The sequence below is a fragment of the Miscanthus floridulus genome, chromosome 9, assembly GCF_019320115.1.
Source record: "Miscanthus floridulus cultivar M001 chromosome 9, ASM1932011v1, whole genome shotgun sequence".
Taxonomy (NCBI): domain Eukaryota; kingdom Viridiplantae; phylum Streptophyta; class Magnoliopsida; order Poales; family Poaceae; genus Miscanthus; species Miscanthus floridulus.
Genome location: NC_089588.1, coordinates 63,616,814 through 63,629,146, shown reverse-complemented (window position 1 = coordinate 63,629,146; position 12,333 = coordinate 63,616,814). Strand labels below are relative to the sequence as shown.

At 48.6% G+C, this 12,333-nt stretch overlaps 1 protein-coding gene across 1 annotated transcript; it reads left to right on the top strand.

Annotated features, from left to right (window-relative positions):
• LOC136480029 (uncharacterized) lies at window positions 1-702 on the top strand. Its single transcript, XM_066477703.1, has one exon. The coding sequence runs from the start codon at window positions 1-3 to the stop codon at window positions 700-702; it is 702 nt and encodes a 233-aa protein (XP_066333800.1).
• The last annotated feature ends 11,631 nt before the right edge of the window (window positions 703-12,333 follow it).

Genomic DNA, 12,333 nt, shown 5'->3' with positions numbered 1-12,333 from the left:
ATGGACGAAGGCAGTGGCCTCAACATCCTCTACGTCGACACCCTCGACGCCATGCGCATTCCCTGGTCGAAACCCTGCCTAGCGGGTTCTCCCTTCCACGGGGTGATCCTAGGAGCACAGGCATACCCACTCGGGCAGATCGATCTACCCGTCATGTTTGGCAAACGAGCTAACTTCTACTCGGAGGTCCACACCTTCAAGATGGTAGACTTTCTAGGGTCCTACCACCCTATCTTGGGGCATCCATGCTACGCCAAATTCATGGTGATCCCCAACTACACCTACCTCAAGCTGAAGATGTCGGGACCAAACGGCATCATCACTATAAGTAGTGCCTTCTCACACGCCTTCACGTGCGACTGTGAGCATTTCGAGCACACCACCATGGTCGTCAACTTGTCCAAGCTCCCATGGCTCAGGGAGTCGTCAACCCTAGTAGTCCTGGACTACAACAAATCAACTTCCTCGATGGCCTTCTGCCCGCTTGAGGAAACCAAGGCAGTGGGTATCGACCCCACCGACCCAACCAAGATGGTGTGGATCAGGACCCAGCTCCCGGCCAAAAAGGAATGTGAGCTCGTTGACTTCTTATGCGCCAATCGCGATGTCTTCGCATGGCAGCCTTCTGACATGTCGGGCATACCACGAGAGGTCACCGAGCACGCACTGCACCTCATCTCGGGCTCAAAGCCCACCAAGTAGCGCCTGTGTCTCTTCAACGATGAGAGACACAGGGCAATAGGCGAAGAGATTGCCAAACTCCTAGCAGCCTGATTCATCAGAGAGGTATTCCACTTCGACTGGCTTGCCAATCCCATTCTTGTTAAAAAGAAGACTGGGAAGTGGAGAATGTGTGTTGATTACACTGGCCTCAACAAAGCATATCCAAAGGATCACTTTCCTTTGCCTTGCATAGACCAGATAGTCGATTCCACCTCGGGTTGCGAGATCCTCTCCTTTCTAGATGCCTACTCAGGCTATCACCAGATCGCGATGAAAGAATCCAATCTGCTCGCAACCTCATTCATCACCTCGTATGTTTCATACTGCTACGTGACCATGCCTTTCGGCCTAAAGAACACTGGTGCCACCTACCAAAGGTGCATGCAGCAATGCTTCACCGACCAAATTGACTCGCTCGATCAGCCTGATCAAGCTGAGCGGGCAAAACCAACAATCGCCATCCATGTTGATGACATAGTGGTCAAAATAGCTCAAGCTTGCGACCAGATCGCAAACTTGGCCACAACATCCATGAACCTCTGAAGGTTCAACATCAAACTGAATCCTGAAAAATATGTTTTCGTGGTTCCGAATGGGAAGCTGCTTGGATACATCGTGTCTAAGCGCGGCATCGAGGCCAACCCCAAAAAGATCACGGCCATCTCCAACATGGGCCCTATATGCAATGTCAAGTTCGTACAAAGGCTCACCGACTGTCTGGCTGCCCTAAGCCGCTTCATCTCCTGGCTTGGTGAACGGGGGATGCCACTCTACAAGCTCCTCAAAAAGACGGACGCCTTCGTTTGGACTGAGGAAGCCTAGTAGGCTCTGGAAAGCCTCAAAGCGTCCCTGACGTCGACCCCAATCCTCGTTGCTCTCAAACGGGGAGAACCCCTCCTCCTTTACGTCGCCGCAAGCAACCGTGTGGTGAGTGCCGCCCTGGTCATCAAAAGGGAGGAGCTGGGACACCAGCTCAAGGTACAGCGACCCGTATACTTCATCGGGGAGGTACTTACCGACCCCAAGGTCAGGTACCCCTAGGTGCAAAAACTCCTATACGCCATGCTAATGGCGACCAGGAAGCTCCTGCACTACTTCACCAACCACGAGATTGCGGTCGTCACTTCATACCCGCTCAGAGACATCATCCGCAACTACGATGCCGCAGGGTGGATCTCTAAGTGGGCACTCGAACTCATGGGCCATGACATTAGGTATACCCCTCGTACCACTATTAAGTCTCAGGCTCTCATGGATTTTGTCACCGAACGAATGGAGGTCCAGCTACCGACCCCGGACATCACCCACAAGTACTGGACAATGTACTTCAATGGGTCCATAATGGCACCCGGCTCGAGGGTTGGAGTGGTTCTAATCTCCCCAGATGGGAGTGGATTCCACTACGCCATCTGCCTCCATTTTTTGGCCTTAAACAACGCCGCGGAATACGAGGCCCTCATCAATGGACTGCGCATCGCCATCGAGCTTGGCGCTACGCGACTCTACGTTCGTGGTGACTCAGAGTTGGTCGTTGTTCAAGTCATGAAGGATCCTCCTACAAAAGCCCCCTCATGGCAGCGTACTGCCAGGAGGTGCACAAGCTCAAGGACAAATTCTAGGGGATCGAACTACACCATGTCCCCTGAAAGGATAACGATGCCGCTGATTTTCTCACAAAATTGTCCTCCAGGAGAGACCGGTCCCCAAGTGGGATCTTCATCAATGACCTCCATGAGCCATCCGCCCGCGTCCTGGAAGGTCTGACCCAGACACACCCCAACTCTAGGCCAACGCCCGGGGGCTCCAACCCCGGCGCCAGGCCAGCGCTCGGGGACTCCGATCCCAGTACCTCCATGATGGCGTCACCCACCGACATTACTGTATTGGCACTCGATCAAACCGACTGGCGAGCACTACTACTCGCCTACCTCCTCAAGGAGGTCCTCCCACCTGAAAGGACTAAAGCTCGACGGATCGCTTGACGCACCAAAACCTTCGTCGCGCTCTGTTACGTACTCTACAAACGGAGTCCATCAGGAGTACTCATGAAGTGCATCCCCAATGACCAGGGGAAGCAGCTCCTCCTCGAGGTCCACGCCGGGATTTGTGGACATCACGTGGCCCCAAGGTTGCTGGTCGAAAAAGCCTTTCGCCAAGGTTTTTACTGGGCCACCATGCTACGAGATGCAGAGGAGGTTGTCCGCATATATGAAGGATGCCAGTTCTACGCTCGGCGAACGCATTTGCTGGCACAGGAGCTCCAAACCATCCCCATCACCTGGCCATTCACGGTCTGGGGCCTTGACATGGTGGGCCCCTCAAAAAGGGCCCAGGCAGTTTCACTCACCTACTCATAGCAGTCGACAAGTTCACCAAGTGGATAGAGGCCAAGCCCATCACCAACATCAACTCAGAAGAGGCGGTCAAATTCTTCCTTGACATTATCTACCGGTTCGGTGTTCCTAACTGTATCATCACTGACCACAGAACTAACTTCACCGGAAAGAAGTTCCTAGACTTCAGTGATGGATATGGCATCAGGATTGACTGGGCCTCTATCGGACATCCATGAACCAATGGTCAGGTCGAGCATGCCAATGGCATGGTCCTCCAAGGACTCAAGTCACACATCTTTGACCGACTCAATAAATACGCTGGACGATGGGTGGCAGAGGTCCTAGCAATCCTCTGGAGCCGGAGAATGACCCCGAACCAATCCACAGGGTTCACACCCTTCTTCCTGGCTTATGGAGCTGAGGCAGTGCTGCCCTCTGACCTCGACCACGGTGCCCCAAGAGTGAAGGCTTTCGACCGCGACCGAGCCACAGAGGCTCAGCATGACATAGTCGACCTGCTCGAAGAAGCCCACGAGACGACCGCCATCCACTCCGCTTGCTATCAGCAAACTCTCCGTAGGTACCACGAAAGAAAGATTAGGGGGAGAATCCTCGAAGTCGACGATCTCGTACTCCGGAGGACCCAATCAACAAAGGAAAAACACAAACTCTCTCCACCATGGGAAGGACCCTATACGGTGACCGAAGTAATCCGACTGGGCACCTACTGACTGGAGGACGACAACAGCAACGTTCTCACCAACACTTGGAACATTGAACAGCTATGTCATTTTCCCCTAAAATTTGGTCTTACCGCTTTTTTAGTCAACACTTGCTCCTGTAAAGCACCCCGGCCCGAACAGTTTCAGCCCAGGTAACTCGGGGGCTACATGAGGGTATAATACCGAATATTACCTCTCTTTTTTATTGACACGTGGTAAACAACCTAGTCCCCAAATGGAAGTGCATTCCTTTTCCTTTGACTATCCTATGTAACTTTGTTCTTACTCCTAACTGAACGCACCCCGCAGTGACCTGCGGTTACGAGCAGCCGAGCCCCGCGGGCCATGCCTAGGTTCTTAAAAAAGCTATAGCCTATGGAACTAATGGGCGGGTGCAAAAAAGAAAGGACAAAAACAATAGCTACGCCAGGATAAAACAAGGAACGGATAGTGATTCTATCACAAAGAACAGGACTGATGTATTCATTGATACGAAAATTGTTCACATAGGGGCTCACCCACAAACTCAACTATTACATTTTTTACTAAAAAACTACTTCCATTCCGAATACTACTATGGCCACTCGACGACATCGCATGATGCCAAAGGAAAATGGCACTCGCCGCTGGACATAACCACCGCCATAGGGGCCCCTACCCGGTTCCGCTCACGACTTCAGCGAGCGCAATGGGTACCTCAAGGGACCTACCCTATTCCGTTCCCTCAACTTTGGCGAGCACAACAGGTACCTCAAAGGCACTGCACCCATAGATGCTCAGTAGAGGAGCATGGGGCTCTAGACCTTCTCATGCAGTCGAGGCGGCTCCTGGGCAGGGACACCAGCACCGAAGTATGGCCACCATGGCTGGAAGAGATCACATCAAACTTTATGAACTGGCCAACTTGAGTAGCTATAGGCGTGGAACCCACCACCAGCATGATCCTAGGCAACTTCCCCTCTGCATATGGCTCCAATCCGAAGAAGGCCTCGTAGATGAATCCAGCACACCACCCCCTTTGGTGGAAGCCGCCCCTTCTCAGGCAAAGACAGCCAGCACCGCCCCGGGCAGCCTCTAGCTCGACATCACGCTCTACATTCATGAAAGGATCTATAAGTCCTCCCCCTCGCTTACCATCTCTCTCACTTAGGAACCGCTGTGGCATACAGGCACTCTCGGTGAGGAGGAAGAAGGAGGAGAGACAATAGTTGGAGAACAGGCAAAGCACTATGATGGAGAGCCCTCTCCCTCCCCCTATTTAAGGAAGAAACGCGGTAGCCAAAGAGGGGCAAAAGATTAGAGCAAAAAACTCTCTCCCTTCCCCCATTCAATGCGGATGGGAAATGATGGGACACACCCTGACCGATGGGACGCACGCTGGCTGACAGAACAACGTCGGGTCAGACAGAACGCCGCCTGGTGAGACAAAATGTGGCCTAGGTATGGCCCACCACTATCGCATGACCATGCACAAAAACTGAAATGTCACCACACATAGGCAGCTCTCCGCACCCCCAGGCAGGACTTGGAAAAACCCAAAGCGGGATCTCCGCCGGGAGAGACCATCGGGCTTCCTAAGTCAATCGAACGGCTTAGAAAAACACACCGAGAGATAGGTAGGAAGCAAAGGGATGCCCCACGTAGGCCATGCCGACTCCATCACGAACGACGAGCATGGGTCCCAGTCGGACGTTTCCAATTGAAGCTCTCCAAAACCCCATCACTCAAGTCATCAAGGTAAAAACTACCAACCCCCTCTATTTCTTTATAAATCATTTCATACATCCATATGCGAATTCATTCCATACGCCTGTGTCTCTCGGACGATTCGGGCCCCGAACCGCCCGAGGGCTCGGGAACTAAGCATCGCACGTGTAGTGAAATGCATCACAACTCTCCATGTTGCATCATGAAGCAGCGGTTGCCTCATTCGACATGAGCAACCAACAGAGCCAGGGGAGAAAAACATAGATGAGCCCCGTGCGGCCCTCGCCCACTCTGGCAGATAGGGTCATCTCAACCTTCTTGTTTGATCCTGAACCTCTTACCAAGCCCATAGAATCTCCATCGAGGGGAGGCCGTTAGGCCACTCGGGTTGGTCTCTAGAATGACCCAGGCATCTGCCGGGTTGTAGGTAAAGGAGCAGTGGAATGTCACAAGAGGGCTATGCCGACCCCGTCATGAATGACGGACCCGTATTCCACTCGATTATACCCGTTAGCGAACTCACCGAGCGTGTCACTCGAGCCTGAGCGATAGGGACAGGCGACAAAACTCAGCCCCTCTGGTTGTGAGGAATCAAGGATGGGGTAACGCACACAACTCACATCGACCCCTACTAAGGCCCAACAAGGCTCGAGGGCTCAAGACACAAAAAGCCTGGGTCTGAGACCCCGAACTCGCCCCTTCTGACTGCACTCCAAACACCTAGGTTTGTGACCCCAATCTCACCCCATCCGGCTATGCTCTGACTGCGCTCCAAACACCTGGGTTTGTGACCATGATCTCGCCCCATCCGGCTACGCTCCGACTGTGCTCCAAACACCTAGGTCTGTGACCCCGATCTCACCCCATCCAGCTATGCTCCGACTGCGCTCCAAACACCTGGGTCTATGACCCTAATCTCGCCCCATCCGTCTATGCTCCTACTACGCTCCAAAAACTACCTAGGTCTATGACCCCGATCTCGCCCCATCAGGATCCGTGAGCACCGCCTTGTCGCCTCACCTGATCCCAGAACTAATGAACTAACTGCCTCGCCCGATCCCATGGTGCGCGCCGATGCCAGGATCCACGAGCTCCATCTCATCCGATCCCCACGCCTAACTGCCTTAGCTACACAACAACGCCTTGGTTGACAAACTCTATCTCAACTAAAAACACACGCACACACCCGCTACCGAACACCCCCCAGACGGTTCTACCCAAACCACCCGGGGGCTCGGGGGCTACACCCGTGGGTGCGCTCACGCGCACCCACCGATGAAACAAAAACCTCTACCATAGACAACACAGAAAACCCCCCAGATGGTTCTGCCTGAACCACCCAAGGGCCCGGGGGCTACACCCGTGGGTGCGCTCGTGCACACCCGCCGTCAAGACAAAAATCCCCCGAACGATTCTGCCCGAATCACCCTGGGGCTCGGGGGCTCCTGTCGGGTTCATAAACTCGGGGTCCTCGGGGACCGGCTATCCAAACAAAGGCTCAGCCCAAACTGATAATGCACAACTCATGGGCTAGCCTAAGTATCGGAGCGACAGGCCAGGGGAGTGATCCATTCTCTGACCAGAAGGTCAGGTCGAGGAGGAACAGCGCCCGCTTTCTGACTCTGGCCCACCTCTTCGACTGGAGCGCTCGCTTCGATCACCACCATGCCTCCGAATGGCCTCTTCGACCGAAAGGCCTGGCCAAAAGCACCACTTCTGACTCCAACCCCGCACTCTCCGACAGGGGATACACCCAGCCCCTACTCACCGCTTCTCTCCGACTGGCATGATTAGAGCAGACTGTGATCAACCAACCAGGGACGCCTGCTTGGTAGGGACCAGGAGACATGCGGAGAAAGCAGGGCAAGGTGCACAAGTCAAACCACGATACCAGGGACCATACCCTATACACCTATAGGAACAATACTCTGCAACTGCCCTGACACAAACAGTGTTGTAGGCGCCTACATTTCTCCTACAGTATTATGGGTGCCATTAAACTCCCATACAGTAAGGCTCCCCCCACATGCCTCTAGGCAGCGACAATATTGTGGGCGTCGAGATTTACCGTACCGAGTGCACATGGTGAAACTCCTCACATGCCTCTAGGCATCAATAGTGTATGCAAGTACCGACATCTGCCATACCCAAACAAAATGATGGAACCTCCCATGTGCATCTGACATCCAACAGTGTTGTAGGCGCCTACCATCATCCTGTACCCATCGGCATGGGCAACAAGGCTTAGAAGCATTCATACACTCTCCCTCTCACTTGTAAGGCCATCCCCTTCATCTATAAAAGGGGATGCACTCTCTCCCAGTTAAAAAACACAAGTTGATTCAGGCTCAGCCCCTTTAGACTCATTAGATCGACCAAGTTCACTAGTCCACAACCGTAGAACCGCCAGGTTCGAACCTCAAGCGCACGCTTGAACACTTAGCTTGTAGCGGAGCTCCTGTCGCTCTCGGCCCTTCTGACCAGAGCCGACCGGACCTCTTGTACACCCCATCTTTCTCCTTCTCATTTGTAACCCCACTGTAGACTTCGAGCACCTAGGCTCAGGAATAAAGTCACCAACTGACTCAAACTGGATGTAGGGCATGTTGCCTGAACTAGTATAAACCCTGTGTCATTGAGTGCTAGGCTACCTTCGATCATAACATACAGCAAAACTATAAATATTTATGTGTTGGTCACTTTCTGCACCGACAATTAGCTTTGCCAGATCCGGATGAGAGCTTCATATCTACAAGGATGGACCTTGTCAAGGTGTGGATGTGTCCTTATGCAAGAAGGAAAATGTAGTACCTTGTTCATTAAGTCAACTAAGGAAGCGTGAGTTGAACTACCCAACATGTATCTGGATTATCCATTGTGAAGCATGGAAGTACTGTCTTTTTGGAAGTAAAAGTGACATATAGGAGGGTCACAAGAAACTATAGGACATCTTCACTAAGTTGGTCTTGAGCTTGTGATATCCTCATTGGAATGAAAATTGATTATGACTTGGAAAAGTCCTATTACTTTAAGGAGCAAAGTCGCGGCCGATGCCCTTTGCAATGGAGAGTTGTGCTAAGAAGGTTCGGGTGACACCAAGTACTAAGAATTGTATCCCAAGTTTGAGCAACTTGATTGGAATCATTAATGTTTTGAAGGTTGGTAGTAGAATTTCCTTCTGACCAAGAGATTCGTAAGGTTTCGTTAGAAGGTGAATATTTTAAGAAAAAGGAAATGATATTACAGACTAAAAAGGAAAGGTGGCCTAGTGATTAGAGATACCTAAGAGTTGTTCAAGGTGCCTGTTAAAATCTTGGAATCAGTTTGGCAAGTTAATTGGAGTAAGATCAACAGGTATGCAAAGTAAAGTGGGATCCTTATCAAGAAGATGGGAATACACGAGGAAGTAGAGAAGAATTCAAAGATAGAGTATCCCTATCTCCTAGTCGATGTCTAGCGAATCTTGGGGATGAGATTCATCTTAAGGGGTTACAATTGTAACACCCTAAAATTTGCCTCTTTTGAAAATAGGTTTAAAATGAATTATTTCTAAATTTTGAGCTCATGAAATATAGGAAAATATTTTTTTTATTAAATTAAAATTCATCATAAGTTAGCAACATATTTGAGCATACATGCCATTGCATTTGATTTATTTGGTTGAGTGGTTTTGATTGAAAATTCAAAATGGATTAAATTCCTTTTTGTAAATGAAATTAAAAATGGCTTTGAAATAAAAGAAAATGAAATTGAAAAATAAAAGAATTAAAAAAATTATCAAATTTATTTTTGAAAACCTACCGAAATTGTTGTTTTATTTTAGTTGAAAATGTATATTTGGAAACATATTGGAATTTGATTTGGTTTACACTTGAATTTGGTTTTAAAACAAATTAGGAAAAGATTTGGAAAAAAAAGAAAACCCTCTCTCCACCTCTCTCTCCCTTTCGGCCTACAAGGCCCAGTTTGTTTTTTCTCGTCGGCCCACTCGCACCTGCTCCTTCCGCCGACCTAGCTGGCCGTGGCCCTTCTTCTCCTCTCCTCCCCCACTCGAGCTGAAGCCCCGGCCGGCCCATCTCCCACGCCACGCGCACCGCAGTGGCCCTACCTGACGCCGCACCACACGTTTTCTCTCTGTCCCCATGATGCGCTGGGCCTACCTATCAGGTGCGTCTCCCTTCCCACGTCGTACCTAAGCTGGAGTCCTCCGCACCGATGCCGCCCGTATCAGGCCTCACCATGACTCATGCGCCGTGCCGCCCAAGTTTCCGTGCCCCATAAATAGCCTCCGAGCTTGTGCTGCCTCTCTATCCCACCTTGCAGCAAGGATTCCGCCCCACGCCAGCTCGCAGCCGCCTAGCCCTAAGTGCGGCCGTGAGAGCCGTCGCCCGTCGAGCATCGCACCGCCCTCCGTTGGTTCCCGCTTGCTTCTCTTGGGTCCGGTGAGCTCCCCACTCTCCCCTCTCTCCCGGACTTTTCCGTTCGAAAAAACATGCTCCGTAGGTCAAGAACTAACGTCGTCGGTGAGCTCTCCTTGTTCCGGCCATGGCGCCGCTGTCACCCACCTCGCCGCCTGCCACCTTCACCCGCCCGATCCAATCACGACCGTCCATCTCTAATCCAATGGCCCAAGATCAAAGTTACCCCTTCGATGTTAGATTTACAAAAAGGCCCTTATAAATACTTGAGCCTTAACCCGTAGTCCATAATGTCTTTCCCGATTCCATTATCTTCTTTTGAAAGCATACTTTGTTTCGGTTAGATTGAAAATACGTTTTCACTTATTTATAGATTTGCCACTGATTTTGTTTGAGCCATAACTTCTCCGTTTTAACTCCAATTTGATCCGTTCAAATTATGTTAGGTTCGTATTTACATTGTCTATGTGTTTATATCACTGTTAGAAGTGTTTTCAAATTTTAAAATTCAAGGTTAGATTTAATCTATTATTTTATTAAAGGAAATCTTATTTAATTCATATCTTCTATGTTTTAACTCTATTTTAATCCATTCAAGTTGCATTGGATTCGTAATAACATAAACCACGCATTAGTAACAATGTCTATCATATCACTATTTCTAGAATTTCATGGTTTAAACTCTAATTTGAATAAAAATTATGCAACTGGACTTTATAAATAAAATATGATTTGTTTTACTTTAGTTTTATAATTCAAATCTAAAATTGACTTAATTCGATTTATATTATTTATAAAATATCTTATATATATGAATTTATATAGTTAAAATAAATGAATCCTATAGTTTTCTTTTTCACGTGTAAAGCAAATCTTTCGGTAGTTGTATCTTTTCAACTGTATCTCCGATTAGCGTGCTTTTCGCATCTGTGTGTTCGTAGCAAGACGTAGATTCGTTTTACAAACTTTTCATCCTAATTTTATGTTTGGTATACTGTTCTAATTTAGATCTATTGTTTGCTTCGTGTATGATTGTATGGATGCTTGTGTGGTGCTTTATGATTACGTCTAGTCGGTGAGATATATGTGGTGATCAAGAAGAAGAAGAGGAAGAAGAACGTTGAAGATTAAAGCTTGCCGAAGGATCAGTGTTTTAAGGCAAGTATAGCATGGGATCTTCCTTGTTGTCCTATACACCCTTAATCATTTAATTCATACTGCATGTGTCTACCTTGACTGCCACTAAGGATTTCCTAGTACTTTGTTACCTTGTACCTTGATACCTTTGGGTTATTGCATTGGGTAGTATGATGCTAGTGCTCAACTACAACCATGATCTTGTAACTTGACTAATGTAATATGCAATAAACATTAAAAGATGCTTTTTAGCAACATGGAACAAGGGGCTAGAGCATTGGGCTATTTTATGGTGCTCTAGATTCCTGTCCCTAAGGACTTATCTGTAAGTGATCATCCGGGACTTACAGTACAGCTGTGAGGGCTATATGGCTCTAGCTTTAGCTCAGTATGAGGACCTTTTCTAGCTTGTTAGTGGTTACCTTTATTAGCGTAAGAATGGCTTGACAAATCGGGTATAGTGTGGCCTCTGTCCTCTTGAGTATAGGCTGTGCGTTATTGTGCCATAGGGAAGGGGGCTCTATATCTGTTGGCCGAGTGAATCTAATGGCCCTAACTTGTTAGATGAACCTTTGAAAGGCTTCATAGTGAACCCTGCCGACCTTTCTTGGTAGTGGGTCAAGAGGTTGGCCACCTCGGGCGAAAGGGTAAATCACGACTCACAGTGAAAGTGTACAACCTATATAGAGTGTAAAACTAGTATATCAGTCGTGCTCATGGTCATGAGCGGCCTTGGAACCCTTATGAAATAGATGATCACTAATGGTTAATGATGGTGAACATGGATGATACTAATGATAAAGATGCTCACTAATCATTACTGTTTATGCTATTCATGTGTTTACATGGGCTTGTGTATAAACTTGTTGCTACTTAATAGCTAAAATCATGACTCATTAAAAGCTAATCGTAGTTGAACCAGTGTCAGCCTTTTGAGCCTCATGAACCCCATGTTATATTTGTTGAGTGCGACATGTACTTACGCTTGCTTTATTTTTCAATTATTTGGATAAAAATCCTGGATGGGTACCAGATTGCTAGTCTGGAGGAGTTAGGCTTGTGATCAACCAGTCAGTTGTCCCTGTGGATTTGGAGTCTTCGCCTGAAGATTAGAGTTGTCTTTCCGCTATCTATACTCTGAGGTTATATTCTTTATACTAATACATTATGTATTTAAGCATTGTCTATTGATATTACCCTTATTTGTAGCTATATATGAGATTTGACTTCCTAGGCTCACATATGGTGTGTATCTGGTTTTGTCCTTAAAACTGGGTGCTATAGGGTTGT